General features: G+C 44.4%; 1 protein-coding gene across 4 annotated transcripts in view; it reads left to right on the top strand.

Moving 5' to 3' along the window:
- LOC115075866 overlaps positions 1-12,532 on the top strand; it is a 59,224-nt gene extending 46,692 nt beyond the window's left edge. For all 4 annotated transcript variants that reach the window (XM_029576734.1, XM_029576732.1, XM_029576733.1 and 1 more), the window contains 2 exons: positions 5,802-5,939; positions 6,499-12,532. In XM_029576734.1, coding sequence (XP_029432594.1) covers positions 5,802-5,939; positions 6,499-6,713 — 353 coding nt within the window. In that variant the 3' untranslated portion in view covers positions 6,714-12,532. The remainder of the gene's footprint in view (positions 1-5,801; positions 5,940-6,498) is intronic.
- Positions 12,533-14,057: the final 1,525 nt, after the last annotated feature.

The following is a 14,057-nucleotide window of genomic DNA, read 5'->3' as shown; positions in this document are numbered from 1 at the left end:
GCCCACCAGTCACTTATTTTGGAGGACAAGAAATAGCTTTCCCTACTGCCATATCACACTGACTGGCAGCCTTGAAGTCATTAAAGATGATAACGCCTAAGTCGCTTTCCTGCCTAGAATCAATCAGAAACGAGCAGTAGCATTATTATTGCTTCTACTACTGTTACTTAACACTTCTCTAGTGCTATTCGATGTACGCAGAGCTGCACAAATGCTTTGTCCCGCTTCAGGCACTGTGAGGTTTGGAGGTCACATCTTTGTGAGGACATTGAGGAGGAGGTTTCTAGAAGGATGATGTACTCTCTGGAGGACAATGGGGAACTTGGATATGAGCAAAACATTCAAAATTTTTAAGAAGGGTTTTTCCATAGACTAAAAGGAAATGCAAGGGCAGGAAGTCACGATGTGTAATTGGATGAGAAGGGAAGTTGAAAGGAAATATGGGGAAATACTTCTTTCCTGGGAGGATGGTAGAGGTCTGGAATAACCTGCCAGCAGAGGTGGTGGTTGCCCAAAATCAGGACACAGTTCTAGCATGTTTGAAACCGAGGGCGAGATGAGTAATAAGGATAGGATAAAAAATGGGAGGCTTTGGGACTTGGTGTGGCCATTGAAACCCACAGGCCCATCTACCCATAATGACAAAGCTGACTTGCATGGCGTGGCGGTAGGGTTATGGCATCTCTACCATCGCTCCATTGGGGAGCGATGGTAGAGATTGGTCATTGTGGAGCGATGTCTTGGCTTCCACAATAATGGTAGAAAGGATAAAGCGCCAATGATCTGCAGACTGTGAAGCTTGTAAGGGTCACAGCTAGGAGATCAAGACAGAGTCACAGCAATGAGGACAAGAAAGGGTGATGACCACAGCTAAAATAGTGTCTGGAGGTCAGCGCTCTGGTGAGCAGCCCACAGAAGGGAGATATCCCCTGATCTGGAGGTGTTGCTCGGCTTCAGTGCTCCAACCCCCGCCTCTGCTGCCAGTGATTCGAGGAGCGATTTGCTTCTTTTGTGGCTGAGCTATTGCCGACGCTGATTGGAGAGGGCACGAGAACAGAGTTGAGAGAGTTACCCGTTCCCTCTCCTTCACATTGCAGGCAGCAGAGGGCCTGGCACTTACCCAATTCAATTTGACCTGGATGATGGCCCCAGGCAGGGCAAGTCCATAAGTTGGTGATAATCCTGCACAGGTCAGTTTGGGTCTCTGATCTTGTTGCAAATAGCTGGTGTACCTCCTGTGGTTTTGGGCATTCAGCAGTGTGACTCCTTAGAAAGACATCACTTTGGAGGATGTCTGGAAGGTTCTTACCAGGACAGACACATTATTGGTGGACACTGTTTCTCCATTATGTGCTTTTCCCCAAGCTATAGCCACCAAGCTAGAAGATTATGAAAAGAGGCTAGGAGACTTGGAAAAGCATAAGATGGCTCCTCAAATGGCTTTGCTGCAAGAGGTTAGTTTGACAGCTTGGTCGTACATTTTAAAATAGAGGCTCTGGAAAATGCAGCTAGGGTCAGGAAACCGTGCTGCCTTGATTTTCCAAGGACCAGGCGGCTCTCTCCTTTGGAAATAATGTAAAAAGTGCCTGAGAGAGGTGCTCAAAATTCTCAATGAAGTTACAACTGGGCTATCCAAATTTATTTCATATCCCATCTGGGATACGAAATGAGAACTTGATCACGGAAGCTTTGGATTACTGTTCTCACTTCTGCCAGTTTGGATGGATCAGCATTTTTTTCGAATCATCAGAGGATAAGATTGCAACTAGAGCTACCTTGCTTGTTTCCTTGCATCTAGAGAGGGCCAAGAAATTGCTCATGAGGTTGTCTTTCAGGAATACAAATACTTCCTGTTGTGGCCAGAAGGAGATGGTGATCACTGACGTGGCATGGAGCAGCGCAGCTTAGGAGGAAGGGTTTTCTTGAGAAGGTGGCTCGGATTCTTGCGTGGGAGCTGTCTCTCTTTTTTTTTTTTTTCCTGAAGTTCCCATGCAGGTATCCAGTCCATTTTCAGGGGAACAAGAACATATATATCCTTTATATAAAAAAAAAATATATATATATTTTAATTAAGCAGGATCAAAAACTATAAATTGTTTTCCTTGATACGAGACTAAACATTTGCAAGGAACGAAAAGTTGCTTCCTTGACATAATTCCAAAAACGTCTCATCTGGGGAAAGACAAGCCCTAATCTTGTGTCCTAAACAACAATTTGAGAATCGTAACGGTAGCTCGGGACACTTTGTCCTCTTCAGAGGACTCCAAAATCGGAGAAGGGTGACCGAAATGATAAAGGGGATGGAACCAATCCCCGCTAAAGAGGTTAGGGCTCTTCAGCTGAGCGGAGATATGATAGAGGAATGAGTAAATATTAATCAGTTTACTCTTTCAGAGAGTATAAAGACTAGGGGACACACAATGAAGTCATTAGGTAATACATTTAAAGCTAATAAGAAAATATTTTTTTTACTCAACGGATAATTAGGCTCTGGAATTCGTGATGAAAGCTATTAGTGTAGTTACCTTTAAAAAAAGGTTTGGACAAGTTCCTGGAGGAAAGTCCATTAACCATTATTAAGGTGGACTTGGGGAAATCTGCTTGTCCCTGGGATAAGCAGCTTGGAATCTTTTGGGATCCTGCCAGGTCCTTGTGTCCTGGATTGGCCACTGTTGGAAACAGGATCCTGGGCTTGAGGGACCTTTTGATCTGACCCAGTATGGCAAGCCTTATGTTCTTCTGTTGTCCTCTTTACATATAGCCACAGAAGTTTAATGCACCCGGATAGTAGAAGGAATCGCCTCTCTGGACACTTCCACCAGATACGGTTTGAACATTTCCAGAGCAGAGATCTTGGATACTGAGGGGAAGTTAATAAATCGTAGCAGACTATGGACTTCCCCATGCAGGGTAGTGCCCCTTAATCAAAGAGGTAATTAGTACCTGCAAAGCGGATACTTGACCTTCGAAAACCTCAGTTTTATTAGCATTGACCTACAACATTCAGAGACTGGATTTCTCCTGTAACTTGTTATATAAATTACTGCCCCCAACTTGACAATTGCTAGCCAGACTTCTTGGAGTAGCGAGAACCTACTTATAGGCCGATACAGTACAGTAAGCGTTAATTTCTGCCGGCACCGGGAAAGTGTACAGAAAAGCAGTAAAAACTGCTTTTCTGTACACCCTCCGACTTAATATCATGGCGATATTAAGTCGGAGGTCCCAAAGTAAAAAAAAAAAAAAAATTTAAAATCGGCTCGCGGGTTGAAAATCGGACGCTCAATTTTGCCGGCGTCCGGTTTCCGAACCCATGGCTGTCAGCGGGTTTGAGAACCAACGCTGGCAAAATTGAGCGTCGGCTGTCAAACTCGTTGACAGCCACTGCTCCTGTCAAAAAAGAGGCGCTAGGGACGCGCTAGTGTCCCTAGCGCCTCTTTTTACCTCGGGCGCTCATTTAAATACTGAATTGCGCACACAGGAGAGTGGCCTGTGTGCGTGCCGGGAGAGCGGATGTTCGCCCTCTCTCCTGCGACTTTTACTGAATCGGCCTGTTAATCAGATCTATCGTGACGTAGACTTCTGTACAGAAATGTTCCACTTCCCCAGTGCCTCCTGGCACAGAAGCAAACGCAGACTGAACAGTTCTCTGCATTCTATCTCCCTCCATGCTGGCAATAACTGCATTGCCACTTACTGAGGGGAAAATGCTGATGTCCTTCCCTGTGCCAGCAGAAGGTGGTAATCGATCCCTGGGCTGAGTGAGAAAACCTTTGACATCTTCACAGGATACTTTAAGCATCAGTGCTTGCCCCCTCCCCCCATGGCCACGTGGAGGCTGGGTACCGTACGGATCCATAGAGCTGGCTTGAGGAGTGGGCTCAGAGGGGTAGGAATGCACTGTTACTTTACACTTAACCATTTCCAAGGAGGTAAGTAATACAGAGGCATGGAGTTAGTCATTCAGCTGAGGTGCACACTAGGCAGCTGCCTTCTTGGCCTCCTCCCCTTCCTGATTTTAGTTCTGTTCACGGCCCGGCCCACTTCCTCCACTCTTCTGGTTTGTGCTCTATGCCCGCCAGCTGTTCTAGCAGCAGAAGTGTTTTTCATCCAGGTAGATCTTCCAGATTTCTTCACTGCTCCTGCCTTCTCTTCAACTGCTGCTTGGAGGCTCTTTGTCTATGAACTCTCAATGTAATCTTATCTTTTTGTGTATTGACTTACTGTACCCTGCTGTATTTTATCTGATTACAAAAATGTGATTATATTTATTTGCTGAACCAAGTGAAATGTCCTATTGGCTGGCTTCCTTTTTATAATAAATATCAAATGACCTCCTTAATCATTTCATGTGATTTATTTATGTATTTTTTACAGAAAATGTTCGCGCCTCGGTAGTTGTGGCTACTGTTCAGAGTCAGTACTAATTCTGATTGCAGAAGAGACACAGAATACAGTGGCAAAAATTGCAAGAAATTCCCAACTAGTCTGCTCAATTAATTAATTGATTTGCCTACTGCAATAGATCGGACTTTCTTATGTTCTACCAGTGAAATCGTAGGTTTTTCTACTACTGGATAAGTGATTATGGCCTGGTCTGCCATGAAGCATGGCTCCTCTAGGAACTGCCAGACCAACAGATGTTTCTTGGCCTGTGTTTCCTAACCGATCTCTGGCTTCTGCAACAGTGTGCTGCCTGCAGTAGGAGGAATCAGGCCCGATAGTATTCATAATCCCTGCATACTATTTATATTTATACAAGGCAGTCCTGGATGAGTTGTGTCTGTCTTGTTTGCTAGAGAAGAATAGCATGCACTAATTCCAGTGAGTGCTTACTCAAATGCACATGCGGAGTGCATGCCAGGGGAGTTACAATTCAGCTGGCACCATCTTGAGTGGTGCAGAAGCAATGGGCATTCATTTCTGCTTGCCCTGGTTAAAAGGGCTGGAGGAAGGGACTAGGGGACTTGAGATATTTTCAGAGTCTTGTGGTGGGGGTGAGAATGATGCAGGGGGTGGATGGACATTTTTTGTTTTCCTTATTTTTTATGGGCGGCGGATGAATAGAAGGTCAATGCGATTTACACAGGTAAAAAGTATTTGATCCATGTTAATTGGATTTCTGAAAACTGCCCTTTCATAATGTGGCTGAACGTTTGCGTGGAGAGGCTTAGATTGGCGGAGAAAAAGAACACCCACATGCAAAAGAAAAAAGCAGCCTCAAGTGAGCGGGCAGACTCCGGACCCATGGGAAGCACCCGCCCACTTTCACTTTGATTCTCGGTGCAGAGCTCAAGGGTTAAAAAGTGTGAGTGGACTTTGCCCCTGAAAACTGCTTCCAGAGAGTTGCACTGCACTCTGCAGATTCATGGGGAGAATGTCACTGACAGTTTCATTAATTACATGAATAGTTACTTTTTTGGAGGGCTTTTCAGAAATGACATTCCACTTTTCCTCCATGTGGTATAAGATTTTCCTTTTCATGTTCAAGCTAGGCGTAGTTATTTAATTGAATAAATGCAGCGCCAGTATTCAGATCTATATAAGAAATGCCATGCTGGGTCAGAGCAAGGTCTATCAAACCAAGCATCCGGACTCTGACAGTGACCAGTCCAGGTCACCAGTACCCGGCAGATCCCATTCTCATTCCGTGCAGTAGGATTTCTGAGTGGTGGTGATTAGCTTTTTAATTGTGGATGCCCCTCTGGAGTATGTTTTCCGAGATATTGAAACGTCTGGCATGTCTCTTTCTTTTTTTTTTTTTTTTTCCCCCCTGAGCAATGTCTTTTTCTTTGATGCAGGAACTGGTCATTTGTCAGAAGACATGTCTACAGTTCCTGGGGTACAGGATGTGAGCCGAAGGTGTCCCGGCACGCCTCCATCCTTTCTTCCTCACATCCATAGCATCTGCGGAATCCTACAGCCACCGCCCCTGAGAGGTAACTGCAGCCCCTGAAGCAGGCAGACTCTATTCCATTCCATGATCTCTGAAAAGCACATTTAAGCTTTTTACAAGCTTACGATATATATAGTTTTACCAGCAGCAACAGGCTCTTTCAGAATTAAGTTCTCTCTTCTTTTTTTCTTTTGGTGATTGTTCTAGGCTTGCCAACCCTTCAGTATAATGAAGGGGTGAAAACGAAGCTTTTTCAACTATGAACTCCATCACTAGCAGTACTGTTCCTATGACAGCTGAGATATCTCAACCACTCGCCCTCTCTCGGCTTAAATGCATTTACATGTGCAAAGCCTGAACGCCACCAGTTCTGTTGGCTAGGGCATTGAAACCCGAATCTTTAGTAAAGCAGCAGCACTGCAAGCCAGAGGGGATGGTTCTTGGGGATGATAATGCACTTAACTGCTACATCTATATCTTGGCTTTAAAAACGTTTTGGCCAGCAAGAACTTCTACCTTAACCTATAGCATGTACTGTGATGTAACCTTATCCTGGATCAGTAAAGATGGTCATTACCCTCTGATAATTCCTTTTCTTCTAGGACACGGAGAATCTATCAGGCACCAGTGTATGGGTGCAGCGGAGACCACGGCGCACAATTCTGAGCTTATCAGCCACACCCTGCTGCAGGTGCACCAAACCCTCCAGGAGCTGCGGAACTCTGTCTTTCGACTAGCGCATCGACAGGAGCAGCAGCAGCAGCAAATCATAGAACTCCTCGCACAGATCCGAGACAAGAACAACAGTAAATTATAGAGCTGCTCCCACAGGTCCAGGACGAGAACAGCAGCAAAGCATAGAGCTGCTGCGTCAGGGCCAAGAGCAAGAGCTGAATCATAGCGCTGTTCCCAAAGATCTGAGATGAGGGTGACAGCCAAAAGTAGATGTCTTCCACCCGATCCAAAACAAGACCAGTGGTCAATGATGAAACTTCTCCCATAGTTCTAGGACAGCAAAGCGACTACTCTATGCTACTGTGCAGATCTGGCAATCAGCTCAGCGGAAACAATGATGGTCCTGAAGATGAGAGGGTGGAATTGGGCTGATCTGTAGCAGAATGCCAGACAGGCAGTTCCCAAAAGCAAAATTCAGCTTTAAAAATAACTTCAAAGGACAAGGGAGATACACAGCCACTTCGGAGTGCCTATGGTGTTGACAAAAGGTGACTTCTTGTGGAAACAAAAGTTAATCTAAATATACAGTTTTCCAACCTGGAGAGTGGAGAACCATCAGAATCCTTTATTTTATTTTATTTTTTTTAAGAAATGATCCTATTTTAGAAAACCATTCAAATTCCTTTGAACCAAAGTGATTCGGTGTTGCTGAATAAAGGTTTCTATAAAAAGTTCAGAATATTTACTTGAGCTGTATGGTAGGTCTGAACCTATTCCTTGCTGCATGTGTAATTAGTTATAACATTTTGGAGCTGCTCTTAGATCTAACCAGTAACTGCAAGTGATTCCTTAACAATGAATGGGAAACAGAAATATTAAAAACAAAAATTGGTTATTCTGTATATTTGTAAATGGCGCATAAGAGAGCCTGAGCTAGAGTCATGTTGCTGTGTGGTGGACGGTTACTGATTCAAAGCTAGTTATGTCTTCACTGAGGATGCCTGGGCTATTATGCAGTTATTTTTCTTTCAATAAACAGGCTGAATTAACCATTACAGGTGGAAGAAGTCATCTGGCGGCACTGAACAGATTTGTCTCTTCTAGCTGGTAGAGCTTTGAGCACTACTGAGCATGTGTGGGAGTTGCTTCGTGAGCTGCCTCAAGTCACTTTTTGTCTGAGTACAAGCACAGATGTGTACTAAATCTTTCCAGGTATTTTTCTGTATAATCTTTAAATTTCAATATTTTTCTGTACAGTTTCTTGAACTTTTGCCTTTTCAGTTGCCTCACTGCCTCTGAAGTACTCACAACAGTGTTTTTCAGTGCTTTAAAAAAAAAAAAAAATCACAATCTTGCCCTCTCAGCATGTGTGACAAAAAGAAATCTCTTGTCAGTAGCTTCAAGAGTTGTATTTATGGTGAGATAATGTCCCTCACAGATGCACATGAGCTGTGCTATCAATGGGGAGCCAACCCATGATCAGGTAAACTGCCATGCCTGTAGCAGGATGTTCCTGTGATGACCATACTCCAGGCCAGTAAAATTGAATTGCTTAAATCTCTTAGAAGTCGCAGTGAATCCTTTTCCTGCAGTGTAGTATCGTCTGCATCACCGGGTAAGAAGTTGAGCAGAAGGTCTTCTAAAACTGCCCCCATTGGCACAGGGTCGAGTGGAACCAGCCGCCCTACATCGAAGACCAAGTGCGTCACTCGGTGGAGCAATCACAGCTTGTATTGAAGAAGCATAAGACTTCCAAGCATAACCGTAACAACAGCAGAAAAAGATCAAATGGTCCATCCGGTCTGCCCAGCAAGCTTATGGTAGTAACTGCTGCTCTGTGTAGGTTTCCCCCAAGCCTTATGTTAAGGGTAGTAATATTAAAAATCAAAACCAAGCAACTGTCAAACCCACAACAAAATTAATGCTAGCAACATTTTAAAGAGGGAGCAGCCTTCCTGATAATTCTCTTGACGGTAAGGTACTTCAGTGCACATGATGCAGCAATGCCCCTGAAACAAGATGCATTGGAACTCTCGACACATGGTGCACTGGTGCATCTGGCACATTGCACAATGATGCATTCTGAACACATCTCACTGATGCACTTGACACTGATGCACTTGACCCTTGGTGCATGAGGCCAGCGCTTAATCAATGCACCATGCTTCCAGTGCTGCACACGATTGACACACAGCACAAGAACACATGGAACTATCCCAATGCATGCATCAAAGAAACATTCCAGCTCTGCATCGGCATCAGCTTAATAGGGGCTCCTCAAAGCACTCTAAGAAGTATGCCACAACTGCTGTCAAGCCGTCAACTCCATTGAAGCACCAGGCTTTCCTGCAGCTGCATTCGTCACATCCAACCTCAGAGCAGATCTTTCATGCTGCATTACCTACACAACTGTATGCTGGTTGCCCTTGAGCAGATGCAGAAGGAGATTGGTTACCTCTGCCACCTCCAATTACAAGAGTCCTCACTCTTTCATGAATGTTGGTGAAGGGCTTCTGTTTGGAGGCACAAGAATTATTATGCTCTGTAGTACTACTTACCTCCATTGTTGAACAGGGACCCATTCTTGTCTCTGAAGAGGATGTTCCACCTCCCACACCAGGTTAAAGGACATGTTAGTCACTCGACCAGATTGTGGGCATGGTGAAGAATTTCTTTACCTCTCTGACTCTAGAGACAGAAGGAACTTTGCAGCTTCCCTTCTCCGCCTTTGTAACAATGATCCCTTAGACTGGAGTCCCAATTTTGCCTGTTGGTATGAACACATCATCAGAACCCTTGCTACAAGGCTCTTTATCATCCCACTCAATTGCAGCACTGCCGGCAGACCGGCATGTTTCCCTTCTCATGCAATCAGCAGACCCACCCCCACCCCATGTTGCCATCTTTATCCTTGAGGTCCTGGATCATCAAGCCCTTGCTATTAGTTTCAGAAGAGGGGTCTACAGGTATTCCTTCTGCCCCAAATCCTGATCATACTTCCTCTCTGGAAGCCTTTACCTACTCAAAGTTCGTAAGAAAAATGGGAACAATATCAGGAGTCAATGTTTGCAAGGATAAAGGATAACTCCCTCCCAAGTCAGTCATTGAGTCCACACTAAAGAAGGCAAACGACAATTCATTTCAGTTTGCCTCCAGGCAAAGACCACAGGCTGCTAGATAATTTGGAAAGTGAGTTTTTCAGAGCTCTATGCTTACATTTGTATCCTTACTCACCAGTTTTATATGGTACAATATCTCCATGATTGCATTCAGAAACTAAAGACTTTTCTACAACCTGTTAAAGGTGACACACAGTAGCCCTAACTGGTGTTGGATGTAGAAGAATGGAGTGGACACCACCTGTGTTCTGTCTACGGATCCATATGCATCTATCTTGCATACTTCACCAGCCTCCATTGGAGCTCTTCCTATGGTGTGGCTTAGGGTGAGAAGACGTGCACAAGTTACAGGGGACAACAGTGTAGCGAAAAGCTCAGACAAATGGTTGCTCAAATAAAAGAACAGACTGGGGTTGTTCAATCCCTTTTAACAGCACCTGTACACCCTACCTCTTCAAGGTGCCTCTTCTCTTACAAAAGACTTTACTTTGAGGTACCCATTCCATCCTTTTCAATCTTACTACCTCCTACCCCTTTCAGCCATGCCACATTGGAGTGTTGTCAATCAAAGATGACACAACAGGCCTAGCCTAAGCCTGGGCCTAGTTTTTGATCTCTCCAAGCATTCAACAGTCCTCCCTCATGGGGGGCAGAATCCAGGTATTTTTTGCATTCATGGTACCAGATAACCAATGATGGCTGGGTCCTAAAGATCATGGAGTCTGGATACTGTTTTATTTCTCCCAGCAGTCATCCTTTCCACATTATTCAACTCTCAAACTAGATCCATTTCACCTTATGCAACGTCAGCAGAAAGTGCAGTTACTCCTTCAACAGGTGCTAGCATTTGTCCCGGTGACCCAGTATGGACATGACTTCTACTCCCGATATTTCCTTGTATCCAAGCAATCAGATGATCTGAGACTCCTGAACAAACATCTACACAGAGAGAAATTCAACCTGAATTCCCTCGGCATGATTCTCCCCCATATGGAGAAGGGAGAATGGATGTGCACTCTCAATCTGAAAGATGTGTGTGTTCATATACCCAATCCTTCCTACTGGGGCTACCTTCAAGGTGGATTCTTCCCATTTGGTCTTTTGGCAGTACCAAGCGTCTTCACCAAATGCCTCACAGTGGAAGTGGCACACCTGCATTGTCAGGGGATTCAAGTCTTCCTTTAGCAGGTTGACTGGTTAGCTATAGCAACTCTCGGAAAGAGATATTGCTTTCCTTGTGTGAGATAAGTCATCTTCAGGAATTGGGTTTCCTGGTGAATTTTGTGAAGACAAATCTAGCTCCAATGCAACAGATTAAAGTTCATCAGCTTGTGACTAGATTCACTACAAGAGAACGTATTTTTACCATCAGCTTGAGTGAGCAACTTTACTCATTTTCAAGCTGCTCACTGCTCAGCACTTGACAGTCTGACACATTCTCATTGCTTTCGGTCATTTGGTGGTGGCCGCCATACCTGTGGTCCCGCTTTCCCACCTTCACATCTGTTGCCTGCAATAAAGTTTATGCAGTCAATGGGATTGGCTAATACAGTCACTATCAATGATAGTATGAGTTTCAGGAGACATGAAATGAGAATTGTGGTGGTGGATACACCCTCGTCTGCTTCAGGATGGAGCTCCGCTTTGTGCTATTCCATCTCAAGTGCCTCTACCGATGAAGGCCTCCAAGAAGGGATGGATGTGTTTAGAGCCGCTGAACAATGTCATCCACCTGTAATGGTTAATTCCGCCTGCTATCTATGGCAAACTGTTTACTGTATGCAAACTTGCTAAATGTGTCCACAAAATTTTTCCCCTATTATTTTCTCAGTGCTGTATTAGTAAATGCATAACAACTTATAGATAATTTGAGTATGCTGTGCATGGGGTAGCTCCAGCTCCTTGTTTCTAGTTGCATGGTGCTTCAGTATGTGGCTTTCCTATCTCTAAAGAACACCTAGGTAATAATGATTGTACTGTTGTCCGGCCTTTAACTGCTGACTTACTGTTTTTAAAAATATCGGGCAGGTCCGCCCTGTGATCCTTCTCAGTTTTGAAGCAATCATGTTAAGCACAACATCCAATTACTTCATAGGCATTCGACTGGGCTACAGTGTATGTGCTATTAAGTTGGTCCTTGTAACAACTGAGCCGCTACAGCAGACCGACTGTGAGTGTGGGGTAATTGGTGACTTTTGCATACATAATTGCTCCTAGGGATTCAAGTAAATTGCTAGGTTAATTAAAAAAAATAAAATAAAGACTCGATCGTAAAATGTTTTAATTGATAACATGTTGCTACTCCATGACAGGTAGATAATACATAGCATAGAGAGGATGCAACTCTAAGAGGGAAAAAAAAATATTGTAGCCAGGGGCTGCTGTAGCAGTAACTGGGTTTTGGCTGTCGTGCACTGCTGTGCCTGTTGTTTGACAAATATAACCCCAAAGCAGCTATTAATAAGTTTTCTGATAGATTTAAAAAAAAAAATGCCCGAAAGTGCTCGCAACCTCTGTTAACAGGGATTGCAAGGCTCTGCTTCAGAGGGTGATGGACTTAGCAAGGGCTCGTGTAGGAGCCTCAACTCCATTCCAGGAGTGCCAAGATGCTGAACATTTAGACGAAAAATATAGATGTAATGCTGGCTGGGAGATTTGGGGGCCAGGACCTATAAGCAGTAATCAATTTTATACATCATATCGATTATTTTGTAGCTGTAATTACTCAATGTTCCAGTTCGCTGCCCTGCTTATTTCCAACAGCCTTCCCTTTTGAAAATTGTTCCTTATTTGCGTTTTCCTCCCTGAAAGCCCAATAAAAGTTTAATGCTGCTCAATCCAATCGAGCCTGTATCTGTAATGTGTACTTATGGCTATGCATACGTCTATTACCAATAATTAATGCGTGCTTTTTTTTTTTGGCCTTTTCACACAGAGCTGCAAATTATGCAGCGATACTGACCTCCGCTTTCAGGCAGTATTAAAGGCTTTCGCCTCTGTCACCATGCAACGGTCGCGTGCCCCCGAAACTGCACGAAGTGCACGTGAGCTGCCTGGCGATCAGGGGCGTCGCGCACGCCGAACGGAAATGGGAGGAAACGCTGAGCATTTGTGAGGCTGGGTGTTAGTATGCCAGTCAGGCCAGCTGCGCATGCTTGTTTTCGCTCGCTTCCGCCTCCTGGCCGCCCTTCGTGCGTCATCTTAACGTCAATGACGGGCAAGAATGTTTTATTTGGTAAAGGGTCAGGGAAGCGGGGGATAATCAACCATGAAAGATGCCGGGAGGAAGGCAATAGCAAAGGAGCAGGGAGTGCTACCTCCAGGCAGGGAAGTAACGAGGGGAGGAAAGAAGGACGAGCATAGCAAGAGGCACGGAGAGCTGTAATCCCGGCAGGGTGGGCAACAGCCGGGAGAAGGAAAACAGCTAGAAACCGGGGAAGGGGCAGAGAAAGTAATTCAAGGGGGAAGAAAAGAAGACAGAATCCAGATGTAAAGAGAGCAAAGGAGAATTTAGATGAGAGGAGGGATAAGGAGGAAGAGGCCCTAATAATAGATTTTAGGGATCCTGGGCACAACACTCTTACCCAAATTCATTATTGTACTTTTAGTCTTGTTTTTGGAGGGCCTGGAATGCCACAAACAGGTCTGGTTTTCAGGATATCAACAATGAATATGTATGAGGTCTATTTGCATGTACTGCCTCCATTGTATGCAAACATAATCTCATGTTATTCTTTGAACTGCTTGTGGCACTCCCACCGGAGTTTCTTCCCCCTGCCCTATTTTTGGGAAGTGAAATATAAAGCACAATCAGAATGGGGGAGTGGCTTAGTAATTAGAGCAGTGGGCTGAGAACCAGGGTTCAAATCCCACTTCTTCAATTGCCTTTGTGTGACCCTGGGCAAGTCATTTAACTCTGTTGCCTCAGGTACAGGCCTGGGCACCTAGTCACTAATGGTTCTCTCTCATTTTGTGTCTATGGGGAAAACGTTTAGTAAATAAGCTCCTTATATTTTAAGCCTTTAGGGACAGGGTTCTACCTACTGTACCTGAATGCAACTCACCTTGAGCTCAGATCTGGAAAGGCAAGTGATTGAAATCAAATGATTGTATTCTTTTTTGTTTATTTTAAATGCCACCACATCAGCCTTTGCACTCTGTGCAATGTATGTTTTATATATAATTATACTTACAAAAAGAGTGATTTAGGGTATAATTGGCTGGATCAGAAGGGGGAAGGTAAACAAAGCATCACAGCATCTTGGTAGGGTGTCTGCTAGAATGGAGAAGATGCGTTTCAAAGTCTGTAGGATGTAGGGTGGTGGTTTGCAGGTTTTCAGGAATACAGAGCCAGTCATGCCTTGCAA

The sequence above is a fragment of the Rhinatrema bivittatum genome, chromosome 14 (assembly GCF_901001135.1).
Source record: "Rhinatrema bivittatum chromosome 14, aRhiBiv1.1, whole genome shotgun sequence".
NCBI lineage: Eukaryota > Metazoa > Chordata > Amphibia > Gymnophiona > Rhinatrematidae > Rhinatrema > Rhinatrema bivittatum.
Note: the sequence above shows the minus strand (reverse complement) of the source record. Positions and strands in the feature narration are given on the sequence as shown.